This window comes from Herpailurus yagouaroundi, unplaced genomic scaffold (genome assembly GCF_014898765.1).
Source record: "Herpailurus yagouaroundi ecotype Mexico unplaced genomic scaffold, PumYag 254, whole genome shotgun sequence".
NCBI classification, from domain to species: domain Eukaryota; kingdom Metazoa; phylum Chordata; class Mammalia; order Carnivora; family Felidae; genus Herpailurus; species Herpailurus yagouaroundi.
In genome coordinates, this window is record NW_024412471.1 from 1164493 (window position 1) to 1184349 (window position 19857).

General features: G+C 38.3%; 1 protein-coding gene across 2 annotated transcripts in view; it reads right to left on the minus strand.

Annotated features, from left to right (window-relative positions):
- The window catches only part of SNX27 (sorting nexin 27), a 70848-nt gene that overhangs the window by 18883 nt on the left and 32108 nt on the right, over positions 1–19857 (minus strand). For both annotated transcript variants that reach the window (XM_040461150.1, XM_040461149.1), the window contains exons 3-5: positions 6662–6854; positions 5002–5066; positions 3058–3162 (exon numbers count right to left, since the gene is read on the minus strand). In XM_040461150.1, coding sequence (XP_040317084.1) covers positions 3058–3162; positions 5002–5066; positions 6662–6854 — 363 coding nt within the window. The remainder of the gene's footprint in view (positions 1–3057; positions 3163–5001; positions 5067–6661; positions 6855–19857) is intronic.

The following is a 19857-nucleotide window of genomic DNA, read 5'->3' on the forward strand; positions in this document are numbered from 1 at the left end:
TCACAAATTGTTCTTATTTATTTTTTGGATGATCCATGCCTCAGGCTGAGGATCTCCATTTCCTAAGAATTACTATCATTGATATCCACATGAAAACAGCAAAATGTTGTGACAACAGAGACATATTAAACAAGTATCAGTCCTCCTCTCTAGGAGCTAATATGACAAAAAGCAATTGAAAGACTCCATGTACAAATAAAACTAAAATTACAAATATCAACAAAACTCAAAAAACACAAAATAGTACCACAATTTCTTTTCAAGATCAATCCCAATATAAATAAGGTATTAATTGAACAAAATACAATTGTGGAATGTCAGTGGCTCAGTAGACCAAGTATAATTATACCATTCTCATTCTCATCCCTGATGACACTATCAACGTTCTAAGTTACCATTCTTTACTGCAGTGAATGGAAACTGAAATGCTCTCCGGGGTTGGAAAATGGTTTATAGCTACAAGTCTCAGTAAGCGGATGAGGAGAAAAGTGCTGCTCCTCACCAAAAGGCCTTGCTAGAGACAATTTGGGGGCAAGAGGGAGAAACAAAGAATACAAAACAAAAACATCAGCAACTTGTAAAATTAACATTTTCCTTGCAATCATTTCACCCTTTTATAATTTCAGAAATACCTTGAATTCTGCACATACCCTTTGCCATGGTATACAATACATGAGTAAATGTATGGGGAACACATTTTTGTTTGCTACAAAGGAACAATAAACATTAATATCCAGAAACCTGTTAGTCTCCCTGAAAATCTTGATCACATCAGGATTAAAGACAAAAAGGCCTAGGCCTAAAAGCAATGATTATATCTAGCACCCAGATCATGATCTTTAAATGTAATTTCTCACTGAAAGAAACCAGGACTCCTTGAGGGAAGTGGCTGATTATAGATCTAGGATAGGAAATACACAAAGATGAGGCCAGAACACCTTGTTGTACCAAAAAGCAAGGATGCTATCATAAACAAGTAAGTTGCATCAGAAGAATACAGGAGCAGATATGAAGGAGCTTCCACTGGCCAGAGATGAAACAATCTGAGCATCAGAGATGATACACATGATTGATTACATAATACTGAATGTCTAAAACCCACAAATACTAAAATAAAATAAAAATAACATAAAATAAAAGTAAAATAAAAATATCTCATTGGATATCATTGGAATCACCAATATCACACTCCAATGCCAACATTATACTCTGAAAACTGGCAATTAAAAAAATTAAATATTTATCCTCTCTTTCCTACAAACTATATTTTAGGATAACTACATACATAGCCTTAGTTGGTAAGGAAAAGTTCTGTATAGAAAAATTCTACCTAACAAATATGAAAAAATGACAGAATTAATGAAATTACTGGTTAAGGCAACAATCATCAGTGTATACACTCATCTGATTACAGGCCAATGGGGAATTTTACAATAGAGAGCCCAGGTTATCACCATCTAAATAAATGCACCAATTAATCTCAGTATCACTAAAAATGGGACAACCAGACAGATACTGTGTACCTCCTGAAAGCAATAGGAAAGATGTATCTCACCAGTTAGGAAGTATTCTTATAAAAAAGCTGAACCTACTCGAGCTCTCTAGACAAAACTTCCATTCATGCAGAATGTAAGGAGATGGACATATTAAATGACACACATAAAAATAAATAGATAAATTCAGAATGTGGGACACTGCACAACACAGACCCAATTTCTGCAACAAACTAATAACATCTAAATAAAAAGGTGGGGAAGGGAAGGGAAGCTGCTTATATTCAAACAAACATAACAACTGGGGCGACTGGGCGGCTTAGTCAGCTAAACATCCAACTTCGACTCAGGTCATGCATGATCTCATGGCTCGTGGCTTCGAGCCCCACACTGGGCTCTCTGCTGTCAGCACGGAGCCTGGAGCCTGCTCCAGATCTTCTGTCTCCCTCTCTCTCTGTCCCTCCCCTGCTCGTGTTCTCTCTCTCTCTCAAAAATAAACATTAAAAACAAAGATAAAAAACAAACCTTGTTTAGATCCAGATTTTAACAAACAATAAAAACTCATTTTTAGACAGCTGGAAATATTGGACTATGGATTTGTTATTAGTTAATGCCAAGGAAATACTGTTAACTTTTTAGGTCTGATAATGGCTTTTGTGTTTATGTAAAAAGAATGCCTTTATTTTTTAGAAATTTATACTGAAATCTATATAGGCCCAATAAAATGGAATTTGCTTTAACATATTTAAACAGGGGCACCTGGGTCGCTCAGTCAGGTAAGCATCCTGACTCTTGATTTCAGCTCAGGTCATGATCGTGGGTTTGTGGGTTCAAGCCCTGCACTGGGCTCCGTGCTGACAGTGCAGAGCCTGCTTGGATTCTCTCTCTACCCCTCTCTCTTTGCCCCTCCCCCACTTGTGCATGCTAGCTCTCTCTAAATAAACATTTAAAAAAAATAAAACATTTAAACAAAGGAAAAGAAAAAAAAGATACACGTATAATGCAAATGTGGCAAAATCTTGATGGTTATTAAATATGAATGATGCGTAAATGGAGGTCCACTGTACTGTTCTGTTTATATTAAAGTTTTCTACAATTAAAAAGAAGCAGGGCTGGGGCACCTGAGTGTCTCAGCTAGTTAAGCATCTAACTCTTGACTTAGGCTCAGGTCATGATGATCTCACAGTTCATGAGTTTGAGCCCTGTGTCAGGCTCTGTGTTGAGAGTGCCGAGTTCTAGAGATTCTCTCTCTGCCCTTCCCCCACTGGCACTATCTCTCAAAATAAATAAATAAACTTAAAAAAAAAAAAAGAAAAAGAAAAGAAAGGGGGGGGTGCTAATTACAACCACTACGACCCAGGATACATACTGTACTTTTCTTTAAAGGAGGGCAAAGTACTTTCACATTAATAACAATATCAATAGTAGTAGCTCACATTTAATAAATTTATTATGTGCCAGATAGCCCAAGCACTTTATTAACTCATTTCATTAACTAATTTCATCCATCCTCCTTAGCTTCATACCATCCAATGTTGAGTCTACTTGTTCAAGTTTAATTTACCTGATACACTTGGTCTGTGGTACTGTTCTTTTTAACCCTGACTGTAACTGTTGTTCCATCTGGTAATGCTACTCTCAGTTCTACGTCGGACACACCATTGTAGTTCTGTGGGAAAAGACACAGAGACATAATTTGTAACTCAGCATATCCTCACTCTCCTTATAACATGCTGACTAAGCAACAATCTAAACGTGTGATAGAAAGTTAAGTTCCAACGAAAAGGGGAAAAAGACACCTTAAAGTCAATACATTTTACAAGTCAGAAACCTGACTTCAGGCTGCAGCAAAAGTTAACCTTTAAGATGAACAGGGAGGAAAGAAACATGTTAAAGCCAATGTGTCCACATTTCAAAATGGAACACTTGTGTGAGGCAGTCTAGGTCAAATACAGATGACATTTTTGGCCTACTTCCAAACATTGAGAACTCACCATTGAGAAAAGAAAACAAATGGAAGCAGTAGTTTTGACAAAAATTTTCTGGTTTTAAATGGTTAGGCATGCTAGATTGGCTCAAGTAGTATAAGTTCCTCCCTGAACTTAGAAGGAATCATGACACCTCTCACAGGAAAAATGGATGAAAGGCAGGAATCTGAGTTAACGTGATGCCTAATTTTCTTCGAAAGAGTAAACAATTCTTATCCCTTAATTCAGAAGATACTTCTTTCTTATTGCTTTTGATGATCAATACATTCCTCTAGCTTGTAAGTTTGATTAGAGAGAAACTATTGAGGAGCAAGTCCATCTTCGTTTATCACTTGAAAAATGGTGCTATCTATTGTCTAAAACCATCCTAAGCATTAATTACAAGCACTTGTCTGCAAGAAATTAATAACCTAGTTGAGAAAATAAGACATACACATATAAAATAACTAGTAGATAACGCACTATTTAATATAGCAGCATTACATCTTCATTCTTCTATTCAATTAGTATTTATTAAGCACCTCTAATATGCTTGACATTATTGTAAGGCACTGGGAATACAAAGATGGCCAAGATTTAGCTCTTGGTCCAGAGCTCTAATGTATAATACCATGGTGACCAGAGTTAACAGTACTATAATGTATACTTGAAATTTGCCAGGAGGGTAGATTTTAAGTGCTCTCACCACACAAAGGACAGAGAGAGAGAGAGAGAGAGAGAGAGAGAGAGAGAGAAAGGAAGGAAGGAAGGAAGGAAGGAAGGAAGGAAGGAAGGAAGGAAGGAAGGAAGGAAGAAAGAAAGAAAATGGTAACTATGAGGTAATGGATAGGTTCGTTAGCTTGACTGTTGTGATCTTTCACAATGTATACGTACATCAAATCATCAAGTTGTACACCTCAAATATAGATGATTCTTATTTGTCAATTCTAACTCAATAAGGCTAGAAAAAAAGACTTAGCTCTTACCTACTGGTAGTTCACACTGTAGTGAACTAAAAATATAAAGTAATAATTTGATTATATGTACACAAAATGGGAGAATAGGATAGCAACAAGGTGATGATTGAGTGGTCTGACTGCAAAGGTTCCTAAACCAAAGACTTGAGGGGCACCTGAGTGGCTCAGTCAGTTGAGCGTCCAACTTCAGCTCAGGTCATGATCTCATGGTTTATGAGTTTGAGTCCTGCATCAGGCTCTGTGCTGACAGTGCAGAGCCCACTTTGGATTCACTGTCTCCCTCTCTCCCTCTGCCCCTCCCCAATCATGCACGCTCTCCAAAAAAAAAAAAAAAAAGATAAAGATAAAGAAAAACCAAGGACTTGAGTATCAGGGAAGGCTATGCAAAGAGAAAGTGAACCTAGCGCTAGGTCTTAAAAGATAAGCAGGATACATAAGAAAGGCAACTTGAAAAAAAACAGTCATTGGGGGAATTTACAGCAATTCAACCTATAATTGACATCTTTATCCCCCGCCCGCAAGGAGCTCAGGGGTGAACAGTCACTGTGGGGAGTATTTACCTACCTCATCTGATTCTGATAGGAATTCCTGCATGATGTCACTCTCACCAATGACACGTATTGAGCATACTGTAGAAAACAAAAATTGAATCTGGTGTGAGACCCAAAAATGGAGACTTTAAAGTCAACAATGTATCAAGGTTTAAGTATAAATCATCAGTAGCAGGCAATGCTGAGGTGGTCATTCCTGATGTATAACACATTAAGGCACAACAAACATTCATATAAATATGAACCACAACAGAGGAAAATTAGGATGTTCAAAGATGTACCTTGCTAAAAACATTATACATAGCCAAAGGAAGTCATTCAAAATAACACTTCAGTAAATCTAACTTTGCAGTCTCATGTGAACGAAGACCAAGCCAGACAACAGAGCTAGGGTAAGGTCAATCAGGAATAAAGCAAACACAAAACTGAAATACAGAAGGAAAAATGTATACTTGGTCTACCTAGGAACGAGGCCAGTCAGAGAACCATAAGCAGTTAAAAACACTTTGGGAAAAATGGGTAGGTAATTAAGTATTAAGCTCAGCGCATCTTCTCACCTCGCTGACTTAAGCTTCAAAACAACAACCTTTAAAAGGAAGGAAGGAAGGAAGGAAGGAAGGAAGGAAGGAAGGAAGGAAAGTAGCTAATTGTCTAAATCTAAGAAAGTTAATTTCCTGACACTCTCATGAGGATAATGAGTTATACTGATGACTTCACTTCATTTTATTAAAAAAATTTATACCCTTTTTATTTCCCAAGGGCTGTGTTTAGAGGCCATTCCATGTTAGAAAAAAGCTAAAAACAGATGAGGAAGTCTCACTACCTTCTACAGGGGAAACAGTTTTTCTTCAGGGATAAGGTTCTCCACTAAAATTTTAAAAAATTCAACTAGGTCAATTAGTTCTTACACAAGGACACAGAATTAATAAATATCACATAAGACTATTTTTCTATTAAATTAGTATTTTAAAGAGAAGCCTGTTGCACAACTGGCAAATTATATAACTCTATAATGTAGCGAAGCAAGGTCTCTTCTCTGAGCCACAAAATGAACTATCTTATTCCAGAGATCTGGGTCATTTCTCCTTGACTTTCCGATAACCAAATGTTTCAGCATCCACATCCACAAACTCCTGATGTACTATTTGGAAGTCCTGAGATAACAAGTAAAGTTTCAATACTTCCACCTATAACCTGCTTAGATCAAGGGGACTTTAGATATCTACAACTCGGCAAACCTATCCATGGACAACTGTAAGAGGAAAATGGACTTTTCAAGTAGGATATGCCAGTGAACTAAGAGTCATTTCAAAAAAAAATGTTTTAAATACAGCCCACTTAGTTGCCAAATCAATTCACCATGTTGATGAGTAGGTCTGTACGTGTTTGCTGGCAAATAACATAACCCAATAAAGGTCCCTAATTCATCAAAAACTAATTATGCATTTTTCTGTTTTTAAGTGCTCAGCAAGTCAATAACATAGGCTATTAATCCTTGTATTGGACATTTCCGTTTTGGCTTCAAAGCTCACATCATTCAACACCAATGGTCATAAATTTGATTTACTTTCACTATTCAGTTTCAGGAAACTTAGCCATGCGGTTTAGGAGTTGCAACACATACCTAGAATCCAAGTCTACTTAAGGTAGTAGCATTTAATAGGCCAACTTACCTTTTTCTAGATATTCTTCCAACCCCCGACGTCGGGCATCTAATTGCTGTTCTGATAAAGAGAATGGCCACTTCCCTGGAAGTCGGGGAAATGTAAAGTTGGCAAACTCTCTCTTCAGGTTCTGGTGTAGGATAGCAAACTCCCGGTACCGCTTAGAACACAGCTGCCTCCCTGCCATATAAACATTGTATACCTGGTGAGGGGGAAGAACAAAAAAAAAAAAAAAAAAAAAAAAAAAAAAAAAAAAAAAAAAAAAAAACAAAACAAAAACAAAAAACAAAAAAAGCCTACTTACTACCAATTAAATCACAGAATCATCTAAAGTCAAGCTCAGGCTGATACTGGTGAGGTATATTCTGCTATGCACTTAACAGAGAACATGTTCAAGGTCACTGTCAAGTAAGGCTTACTTTCAATAAGCATGCCAGAAATGATGTGGACAACAGAGTGCTACTCTTTTCAAGTGGCCCATAATCTAATTTTTGCTATTAAAATTACCTCCAACACAGTGTTTGAAATATCTTCAAAGACAATTTTCAGCTTTTAAGGGTGGATCTTTATTTTTAGAAAGTTAAAAGTCATTCAAAGCCAATGGTAAATCTAGTGAATGAATAAGCAAGCAAATTTGGAGAGAGATGGATGTACAAAGCGAAGGTGGATTATAAAGCATTGTGACTGATATTTGTGTGTGGTCCAAACTTCTAAAGGAATGTCTAAAAATGATGTAACAGTGGCATTTTGTTAGCAAAAGGTTTCTGTGGCAAAAACTCCTTTCCTGAAGTCAGGTATCCTTAGTTTTGCTCTTCCTTAAAATCGGGTTAACAAAAAGTGGAATAAACGTATTCTAAGGACCATCTTGTAATAACAAAGAGTTAATAATCCTCATGAAGAAACGGTTAGAGATTTTTGTTTATTGTTCATAGATGCCTGTCAAACTTTTAGAACAGGGTGTGGAACATAGCAGGGAGTCAGTAAGTATTTGATGAAGAAATTAATGCATATATGTGAAGTTTCTGAGTATGCACCCACATAAAGGAAAGTCTTGAATATGTACCCTCATACAGTGAAGGAATGTGTAATCCAAAAACATCTAATAATCCAAGTTACCCTGTATTCTCAGAACATATCAAATTAGGCAGAGATGGAAAAAAAGGCCCCAAATCACATTTACTGGTTTTGCAAAAATCATTCTGAATTTTAAATGTGCACAAAACAGATCATCTACACATGGAATCAAGAGTTAATCACTGAGAATGTGTGGGCCAAAGCCTTCCCTTAAAGCTCAAAAAGAATCTTTACCATGCTTCTGTGATTTAGGAAGTATGAGTTAAATGCAAAAATAAAATAATTTACTCATTCAAGACTCCTCTCCCATAACTCTCCAACTATGATTCCTCCCCCAATTAAAGGCAAAATCTCTAATCACTATGAAACAGTCTCCAGGGATGTGTATGATCCTGACCAATGAGCTTTCTTCCTGTGATTATCACTCAAAGTTGTGACTGTCTGTGACGAAGCACAAATATTACCAAAGTATTCCCATCACTTCCTCCTGAAGTACAAATGCATAAGAAAACAAGAGTCCCCTTACACAACACCACCTGTTCTCTTTGGAGCAGGCAGTCTTTCAATTTTTTTTTTAATGTTTATTTTTGAGAGAGAGAGAGAGAGAGAGAGAGAGAACATGGGGGGGGAGGGGCAGAGAGAGAGAGAGAGAGAGAGAGAGAGAGAGAGAGAGATGGAAACACAAACTCTGAAGCAGGCTCCAGGCTCTGAGCTGTCAACACAGAGCCCGACACGGGGCTCAAACTCACAAACCATGAGATCATGCCTTGAGCCGAAGTTGGATGCTCACCCAACTGAGCCACCCAGGCACCCCTGGAGCAGGCAGTCTTAAGAAGTCTTATTCAGTTTGGTCTTATATACTTCCATCTCAAACTAAACTATCCAAATTTCTCACTAATATCACCATTCCTTTGCTTAAAAAGCAAGTCCACAATACTATAGGTGATATATATCAGCCTGAATTCCTCATACAATGAAGAAAGGAGGGGAGGTAAAACTAGTTAGTGACACTGCCGGCTCAAAGATCTGCCCCCAAGTCTCTTTCCAAGGAAGAGTACAGTAGGTCCTTGATAATGCACATGAAGACTATGACTGCATTTCCTCAAAGGTGACCACTTGAGTGATGTCCAGTCCAGTAAAATATTTCCTAGGGTAGAAAGAACCCTAGAGCTTGAGAAGCCTTTGTGATAGTTTCAAAAAGAAATCTGAGAAGTTGATTCAACTTTCAGTTTCTTGATAAAGTAAGAAGAGTTAACATTAAATAGCCTCTCACCTACCTCCCTACCAATCTCTATTTAAATGTGGCATCACAGGAAACAGAAATATAAACAGAATGCCTGACAGTTCTGTAATATTTTAATGCAAGTAGAAATGGCTTCCACAAGAGCCAAAACCACTTTTAAATTAACTGTGCTTAGTAAATGAGAAATATACAAAAAGATCACAACAGGAGCACCTGGGTGGCTCAGTTGGTTAAGCCTCTGACTGGCTCAGGTCATGATCTCACAGTTTGTGGGTTTAATCTCTGCATCGGACTCTGTGCTGATAGCTCGTAGTATGGAGCCTGCTTCAGATCCTGTGTCTCCCTCTCTCTGCCCCTCTCCTGCTTGTTCTCTCTTTCAAAAATAAACAAACATTAAAAAAAAATTTTTTTTTTAAATCACAACAGAGACTGCTTTGTTCTTCATTGGTCCTTAAAATGAACCAAGATCTATTAGTATTCATATTTCCCTGGTTTGGATACACTCATTTGCCCAAAAAATGACCAATTCACTTAGTGCATGCTGAGATCTTCTGCCTAAAACTCATGAATGTCCATGATCCATGAGAAACGCCCAGAGCCTCATTACAAATGAGAAAGTCCATCAAAAAATATATTCTCTGGGGGTGCCTGAGTGGCTCAGTCGGTTAAGCATCTGATTTCAGCTCAGGTCATGATCTCACGGTTTGGGAGTTCGAGCCAACTGTCAGTCTCTGCTGTCAATGTGGAGCCTGCTTTGGATCCTCTATCCTCTTCTCTCTGTGCCCTTCTCTGCGCACATGTCCTCTTTCTCTCTCAAAAATAAATAAATGTTGAAAAAAATATATATATATATTCTCTGGACTTAAAGGAGAACATAATCAAACAGGAACTAAAGATATACATAGGCAGGCCGTGCTTCTAGGATCTTTCCATTTTACTTTAAACCCTAAGACTGGTTGGCTCATAAATGGAATTAGATGAAGTTAATCTAGCTTGTGATAGTACACTGAATTTAATGATCACTGGTCACCTTCTTCTCCAACTGACCATAACCTACAAGACTTCAAGGTGACTGCAAAACCAGTTGTCTGAGAAAACAATTCTTTCTTCCTTTTTTTTTTTTTTTTTTTGGTTTATACTAGTTTATTTAGGGATTCCATTTTCATTCCTCAATAGACTTTATGTATTTCTTATATTTTTCTTCACTCATTAATTCATCCAATTCTGAAGGATTACTGTTATCTTGATCAGCCAACCATCTTCCTAACAAGATTTGTTGACAAGTCCTGGATTTTCTCTAAGAGCTTCATTAATTTCAGTTACTTCTTCTGATAGAGGAGAATAAGAGTTCACCAGCAGCTTTCACACTGTCCAAAGCACCAAACTCATTTTGTTTGTTCAGTTTGGTCCCAACTTCAGGCAGACCACATTAAACAACATCTCCCAAAGCTTCCTGTGCAAAATTGCTGATTCCCACTGTTCCAACATCATTTCTGTTGTCTGTGAATTCATGCATGGAGAGCAGAGCCCACCCTCAGCCCCAGGACCTGGGCAGGCAGGGCACTGCAGGCATGGATTCCGTGCACACGTTACAGGCCTCAGCCCGCATGCTCCACACCACTCATAACACCATTGAGGGTAACAAGTTTCAGTCCTCTTGAGATAGTCTTTGTTCAGTAAGAACCCAATACGGAAAAAGGCATGGATTATAGGTGGGGAAAGTGTAAAACTTATCTGATCAGTGATCTTATTTTGTTTCTCTAGATTCTGTAAGTCAAAGCTCCAAAATTCAACTTCAAAATGACTTCTACATATGTAAATGCTGAAAATCCATGCTATGCCATTTCTCTCTCCAGCCTCATGATTTAATGCTATGTAATGAATACCAGAAGATGGTAACTGGTAAGTTCTTTTTTCTTTCTTTCTTTCTCTCTTTCTTTTCTTTTCTTTTTTCTTTTCTCTTTCCTTCCTTCCTTCCTCCCTCCCTCCCTCCCTTCCTTCCTTCCTTTCTTTCAAGTAGACTCGATGCGCAATGTGGGGCTTGAACTCACAAACCCAAGATCAACAGTCTTGTGCCCTACTGATTCAGCCAGCCAGCCGCCCTGTAACTGATAAAGTTTTACAATGAGCACAAGCCACTGTGGGAAAGCAATTCTAGTAACATCTGGGTATTCAATAGCAAAACTGAAATCCCAGATATCAGAGATCTTCATTTTGTTGGTTACTTAACCCTCCCACCTACAGATAAGGCTTTTAAGTGATAGCGTCTCAACCTATGTAGGATCTAGATATTAAAAAGTTCTCATTTTTTCAAACCTTTAGTAAACCGACAGGAATTGTGCTACTGAACAGAGAATCTCCATACATAATGCAAAAGTGGAAAAAAAAAAAAAAAGTAGAATGATGACATTTTGGCCATGGCAATATCACTCAAGTTCCGAAAGTCTAGTAGACACTGTCCTGGTTCCTGCCATTGATCTGGATGAATCTTCAATGTACGTTATGACCAACGAATTGCTTCCAACACCACCCTGCCATTTAATCTTATTTTTAGCTGAAAATTCATGTTAAGAAAACCACATTAGGGGCACCTGGGTGGCTCAGTCAGTTGAGCATCTGACTTTGGCTTAGGTCATGATCTCACGGCTTGTGGGTTCGAGCCCTGCGTCGGGCTCTATGCTGATAATTCAGAGCCTGGAGCCTGCTTCAGATCCTGTGTCTCCCTCTCTCTCTGCCCCTCCCTCCCTCATGCTCTGTCTCTGTCTCTCAAAATTGAATAAACATTTAAAAAAAAATTAAAAAAAAAAACAAACATTATTGCCATTGATAAGCTGCCTATAAAAGCAAAAGGAGATAACAGCACTCTTAGCTGATTTCTGAGTAAAATGGGTGAGATCCTTAACAATGGAATACTGAAATATTTTTCCTAAATGCTGAAGTATTAGGCTCCTTCTTGGGAAGAAAAAAGCATAAAGGCCACAATATGCTCTTAAATAACTTCAGTTTCTTGTGTGTGTATTCTCCCTAACATGGATCATAAATGGTCTCTGTTACTTTTTTTTTTTTCTTTATTTGGACCTTGGGTATACAGAACTGGATTAATCATAATCTTTGGTTCACAACATAGTCTCATGGCAAGCTCTTTGGATATTAAATTAGTTATTTTTAACCTTGCAAAAAGTAAACTATAAACTAAGACCCTGACACTTATTTCTAACCATAGTCTCTGCCTCCTTCATCCCCTCTCCCTGCTTCCCTGACCCCCAAAATGATCATAATCATGTTCATCATTCCCTCGCTTTTCTTTTTATAGTTTTTTCCTGTATTTAATGTAATACTTAAATTCTTTTTTATTTTAATTTTTAAAGGGCATTTAGGTTTTATAAAAAGGTTACCATGCACAGTGAGACCTTCCAGGGCTTATTTTTTCCCTTAGTCTCATCCACAATTCTGCTGTATATAACAGTTGTTGTTTTGCTTTTTATTTATTTTTAATGTTTATTTATTTTTGAGAGGGACAGACAGAGTACGAGCAGGGGAGGAGCAAAGAGAGAGGGAGACACAGAACCTGAAGCAGGCTCCAGGCTCTGACCTGTCAGAACAGAGCCTGATGCAGGGCTTAACCCCACAAACTGTGAGATTGTGACCTGAGCCAAAGTCAGAGGCTTAACCGACCGAGTTACCCACGCACCCCTGTTGTTTTGCTTTTTAAATATCTGTTCTGTTGATGAGCACTTGGGTTGATTCTGGGTTTTTGCTATTGTGAACAAATACTGCTATCAACTTGTACATATGCCCCCTGTTGTACGTATATAAGAGATTCTCCTAGATGTACTCCAACTAGAACTGCAGGGTTATAAGGTATGTGAATATTCAACTGAAAGAGATCATGCCAAACTGTAAGCTAAAGTGGTTACATCAAGTTATACTCCTTTCATAATACATAAAAAAATTCTTTTACTTCTTGCCAATGGGGAATGGGTGGGAAAAGATTTCCTACTGTGGTTCCAATTTACAATTCTCTTAATGTTACATGTAATGATGTCAATCATCTCTTCACGTATTTATTGGCCATGTGAGTGTCCTCTTCTGTAAAAAAAACATATTCAGGGGCGCCTGGGTGGCGCAGTCGGTTAAGCGTCTGACTTCAACCAGGTCACGATCTCACGGTCCGTGAGTTCGAGCCCCGCGTCGGGCTCTGGGCTGATGGCTCAGAGCCTGGAGCCTGTTTCCGATTCTGTGTCTCCCTCTCTCTCTGCCCCTCCCCTGTTCATGCTCTGTCTCTCTCTGTCCCAAAAATAAATAAACGTTGAAAAAAAATTTTTTTAAAAAATAAAAAATGCTTGGTTTAAATCTGAATCCAAATAAGTTCTGAACATAATGGTTGGTTGACACATATTTCAACTCTAATATATGTTTCCCATCCATCTCTATTTTTTTCTTTTTTCTTTTTTTAATTATTTAAAAAAAAATTTTTAATGTTTATTCATTTTTGAGAGAGAGAGAGAGAGAGAGAGCATGAGCAGGGAAGGGGCAGAGAGAGAGGGAGACACAGAATCTGAAGCAGGCTCCAGGCTCTGAGTTGTCAGCACAGAGCCCGACGCGGGGCTGGAACTCACAGACTGCGAGGGGCGCCTGGGTGGCGCAGTCGGTTAAGCGTCCGACTTCAACCAGGTCACGATCTCACGGTCCGTGAGTTCGAGCCCCGCGTCGGGCTCTGGGCTGATGGCTCAGAGCCTGGAGCCTGTTTCCGATTCTGTGTCTCCCTCTCTCTCTGCCCCTCGCCCGTTCATGCTCTGTCTCTCTCTGTCCCAAAAATAAATTAAAAAAACGTTGAAAAAAAAAACATATTCATATATTTTGTCCAGTGTTGCATTAATTTTTTGTGTTTTTCTCACTGATTTGTAGAGTTCTTTGTATGTTCTTGACATAATCTTTTTCATGTTGTATACACTGTATCTTCTCCTACTGTATCATTTGTTTTGTCACTTTATTAACTTGTTTTTTTTTGTTGTTTTTTTTTTTTCTCTTTAATTCTTTTAAAGTTTATTCATTTTGAGAGACAGTGCACATGAGCAGGGGAGGGGCAGAGACAGAGGGAGAGAGAGAATCCTAAGCAAGCTGTGTGCCATCAGCACAGAGCTGGACACGGGCCTTGATCTGATGAACTGTGAGATCATGACCTAAGCCAAAATCAAGAGTTAGATGCTTAACCAAAGTAAGCCACACAGGTGCCCCCCAAATTTCTCAGTTTTAGAGTCCAATTTATCATTATTTTTATAAACAATGCTTTCTGTGTCTTTTAAACTCTTTGCTATACCCAGGATCAAAAAAGCTATTCACCTATACTTTCTACTAAGAGCTTTTAATTTTTTCATTTTGTCATTTAAGTCTTAATCCATCTAGAATTGATTTTTCTAAATAGTATGAAATAGGATTCTGTTGGTATGTCTTCTAAAATCAAGAAATAAAATACCCATAAATAAAAATATTCTGCTTTTATAGGATAGTCTGGAAATTTTATGGATGGTCTGGAATTAACCTTCCACTGTAAACACTAGAAACTAGGCAAAACATAGGAAACAACTATTTTTGGACACTGGACAACAGGCAGCTAAGAACTGTGATCCCTGAGAAAAGGAAAACAAACACGATGAGCCCTACCTCAACCTAGGCTTCCTGTCTAGAGGTAACTCCTGAACTACAACTCAGACAGGGGCATCCAAACAATTTGGCAACTTCACGGAGTTGTGGAGACAGAGACTAGAGTTTAGGGAGGCTAAAGCAGCTAGACTTTGCAGAACACAAGAGGAGGGAGCTAAAGAGAGACAGAGCTCTAGAAATCTGCATAGGCTCCCCTTGAATTTTGGCTGAATAGCAATTTGAGGAAAAGAACTATTACCAGGGTGAGTTGTAAAAATAACAATTACCTGAGTTCAAAGACCATCTTTAATCATCTGACTTTCCTCCAACCAGAATAGAGAGACCTCCCTTGAACTTCTATAGCAATCAAAAGAACTAAAAAGGGCTATGCTTTAGGAGTAGGGCTAAATTAGTTCTAGAGTAAAAACTACTCTATGCTCACACTAAAAGAGCTTAAAAACAAACCTAAAAAAGAATCAAAGTAATCTATAAGGAACTTAACTGCATGCCAGCAAAAAAAAGAAAGAAAAAAAAAAAGAAAAAGAAAAAATTTCAACATTCTTTAAAGGAATGTAACAAAATCTAACACACAGTAACATTAAATTAACAGTGTACAGGGGGTGCCCGGGTGGCTCAGGATTAAGCGGTCAATTCTTGATTTCAGCTCAGGTCATGATCTCACCTGATGAGTTCTAGCCCCACGTCTGGCTCTGTGCTGACAGTGCAGAGCCTGCTTGGGATTCTCTGTCTCCCTCTCTGTCTGCCCCTCTCCCATTCACAATCTCTTTCTCTCTCTCAAAAATGAATAAACATTAAAAAAAATTAACCGTGTGTGATACCCATCAAAAATTACTAGACATACAAGGAAACATGAAAATTTAACCTGTAAACCAGGAGAGAAATCAGTCAATAGAAACAGACTCAGAAATAACAGAAACAAAAGAAATAGCAAATACATTAAGCAGCTGTAGGATTTAGGAAGGTGCAAGAAGAGTAATCTCATTCCAGACATAGGAGAGCTCCTATGCACATGCAAGTCTTCCCCCTGGGCCTCTTGTGCTCACAAGAAAGACTAGGGACAGGGCAGGAGCCTAGAAATGGTCTACCATAGTAGCCTAGGCATGAGAAAGGTGATTGGCAATTGTTAGGGGACAGACACAATGCTCCACCCACCTCCCCTAGACCTTTCTCTTCTATTAAGCAAAAGCCTTAATCCCTTGGGGGATGGGCAGCAAACCCTTTCATCTGGAGGGCACTGGTGAAGATCCCCTGCTTCTGGGAAAAAAGTAAAAGCAAAAACCCTCCACTCCTGGTGAGAGGCAGGAAACCATCTTGGGCCCAAGTTCCTGATACTAAGTAGAGATTGGCCATAGCTGGGGGAGGGAGAAGAAACTCTTCAAAGACTAACCACAGAACAAGTCAGAGTTTAGTTGTGATAAGGAAGAAGGGTAGAAAAACTAAAAGTCTCACTCCCAAGACATAGGCACAGGGTCTAAGTAGACTGCCTAAGACAGAAGCAGGACCAGATAACAGAGAACCTTATTACAAATCTAGCCTACATAAAAAGCAAGAGTGGTTCACCAGTGGAAGAGAGGCAAGAGTATGGAGAGAATTTGTCTGTGGTACAGGCATGCAGGGGTGGCTAAAAGTTGAGAGAGGGAAGAGGAGAACAGTGAGAAAAAACAGAGCCTCTGACCCCAGCCCCCAGTCTAAGCACAAAGCGACTTACTGTTAGAGGGATTTGAACTTTACAGCACAATAAAGGTACCAAAAGCCACAACAACACCCAAATTGAGCTTGACTGGCTCAATCCCCTAACAGAAGAAGATGCCTGCATATTTTCAGATTCAAATACTACTTACCTCAGTCGCTACTGTTCTACACATGATGCTTGGCATATTCAATCACATATTACAGGACAAAAAAGCAAGACATAAAAAACACATATGTCAAGAGATAAGGTAGTCTCAGAGATATCTAGATGTTAAAACTATCAGACAGGGATCTTAAAATAACTATGATTCAGGGGCACCTGGGTGGCTCAGTCAGTTGAGCAAATGACTCTTGATTTCAGCCCAGGTCATGATCTCGTGTTTCGTGGGTATGAACAGCATGATGGGCTCCACACTGACAGTACGGAGCCTGCTTGGGATTCTCTCTTTCTTTCTCTCTCTCTCTCTCTGCCTCTTCCCTGCTCACTCTGTCTCTCTCAAAATGAATAAACAAACTTAAAACAATTTTTTAATAAAATAAAATAACTATGATTCATATATTAAAAGATCTCATGGAAAATGTACACAGCATGTATAAATAGATGGAGAATTTTAAGGGAAATAATAGAAATAAAAACACATGATGCCAGAGATGTAGAATTTCTCTGACAAGCTCATCAGTAGACTGGACACAGCTGAGGAAATAATCAGTGAACTTGCAAATAGGACAATAAAAATAATCTAAAGCAAAACAAAAAAGAAAAACAGAATAGAGCATTCAAAAGCTAAAGGCCAATATCAGTCTAACACATGTGTAATTAGAATCTCAGAAAGACAAAAGAAAAAAAAACACAGCTGAAGAAATATTTGATGACATACTGGCTGAGATTTTTTGAAAAATGATAAAAGATATCAAACCATAGCTCTATAAAGTTTAGAAAACTCCAATCACAGGATAAATACCAAAAAATACCTAGTTTTGAAGTTTAAAAACTTTGACAGTAACTAGAAGGGGTTAAAACATTACATAGAGAGGAACAAAAACTGGCAGGCTTCTCACTTCTCTAAGTGACACTTAGTGACACTAAGCAGGCCAAAAGACAGGAGTCACATTTTAAAGTATTGAAAGAAAAAACTATCAACCCAGAATTTTATACCAATAAAACTATCTTTCAAACGTAAGAATGAAATAAAGACTTCTTCAGACCAACAAAAGCTAAGGGAATTCATTGCCAGCAGAGGTGCCCTATAAGAACATTAATGGAAATTCTTCAGGCGGAGGGAATAAGATAGCAGATGGAAACTGAATTTACACAAAGGAACAAAGGACACCAGAAATGGTAAATATGTGGTTAAATATAAAAGAACTCTTTCAATCTCTTTAAACAATCTCTTGATTGTTTAAAACAAAGAAAACAACAAAGTAATATGGAATTTATAACACCTTTAGAAGTAAAATGTACGACAACAGCACAAAGGATGGGAGAAGGAATGAAATATACTGTTGTAAAATTTTCATTATATGAGAAATAATATTGTATTATTTAAAGATAATACTTACAAAGATGTATAGTGTAAAGTGGGAACAACTGCTAAGAAAATAAAACAATAAGGGGCGCCTGGGTGGATCAGTCAGTTAAGTGTCCAACTCTTGCTCTTGGCTCAGGTCATGATCTCGAGGTTCACGAAATTGAGCCCTGCAGTGGGCTCTGTGCTGACAGCGCAAGGCCTGCTTGGGAGTGTCTCTCTCTCTCTTTCTCTCTCTCTCTCTCTCTCTCTCTCTCTCTCTGTGTCCCTCCTCTGCTCGTGCTCTCTCTTAAAATAAATAAATAAACATTGAAAAAAACCCAAATTGGGGCGCCTGGGTGGCTTGGTCAGTTAAGCGTCTGACTTCGGCTCAGGTCATGATCTCACGGTCCGTGAGTTCGAGCCCCGCATCAGGTTCTGTGCTGACAGCTCAGAGCCTGGAACCTGTTTCAGATTCTGTGTCTCCCTCTCTCTCTGCCCCTCCCCTGTTCATGCTCTGTCTCTCTCTGTCTCAAAAATAAATAAACGTTAAAAAAAAAAATTACAAAAAAAAAAACCAAATTATATCTAATAATACAATAATGGAGATAAAACAGGATCATTAAAAAATACTCCATTAATTAAAAAGATGGCAGGAAAGGAGGACAAAAGGAATGAAGAACAGATGAGATACAGTTCATAAAGAATAAGATGATAGATTTAAACCTATTTCAATAATTATATGAAACGTAAGTAGACAACACACTCCAAATAAACGACTAAGATTGCCAAATAAAAAGCAAGACACAAGTATATGCTGTCTATAAGACTTACCTTAAGCACGGCTATATAGATAAGTTAAAAGTAAAAGGATGGAAAAGATATCCAATGAGAACAATAATCAAAGGTGAAGTAGCTATTAGCGGCCATATGTTAATATCAAAGAAAGATTTCAGAACAAAGAATATTACAAGAGATAAAGAGATATTTCACAACATTAAAGGGGCCAATTCATCAAGAAGGCAACAGCTTCATTATATATGAAAAAAACTGATAGAACCTAAGAGTCTCCTATAGACCAACCTTTCCAGTGATAACAACTACAAACTCTGGACCAAATGCAAAAATCAATTACCCGAGAATTCTGAATACTACACTAACTGCAAGCAGATTGCAGAGGGACATTAAAATATGGAGCACACCACTGAGAGGGGTGGGGGGAGGTGTCCTGCTTTTAGGGGGCTTTGCCCAGACAGTGGGCATAAGTTACAAAGTAGCCTAACTTAGGCAACTAAAAACTCCAATAGAAACCCTGACGTCTTCCTGCCTGGAGGAAAGAAAGGATTCTAGGCAACCATGGCCGCCATCAGAAAGAGTAGAGAATTCCAGAAGAAAGAAACACAGAAAAGGATGCCTTAAGTTTGTGAATGAACACCAAGTATCTCATACTAATCCCTCCCTGAATGATACACATGCAGAACAGATTCAAAGTAGTACAGAAAAGCCTGAAAGAATTGAACTGAAACATGAAGTACAACACACAAGCGGCATAGCTTGTTAATTGCCAGGTAAAACAAAACATCAACATTCCTCAGCGAATATCACAGAACTCAGGGCCTACACAATGCAACATTCACAATATCCAGGATACAATCCAAAATTACTCACCGTACAAAGGAGGAGGATATGACCCATTTTCAAGGGAAAAGACACTAAACAGAAGACAATCTCAAAATAACAAAAATATTGAAATGTTCAGACGTAACCAACAGAATACAGAAATAGAACCACATGTTCAATTGATTTTCAACAATAAAGCCAAGGTTATTTCAGTGGGGAAAAGATATTCCTTTTCAACACAGGCTGCTGGATATCAAATGGGGGAAAAAAAAATCTTGACCCTTATATCATTTAGTATTGATACAAGAATCAACTCAGAACGGGTCCCAGACCTAAACATAAGAGCGAAAACTATGATGCAGCCATTTTGGAGAAAAGTCTGGCATTTCCTCAAAAGGTTAAACATA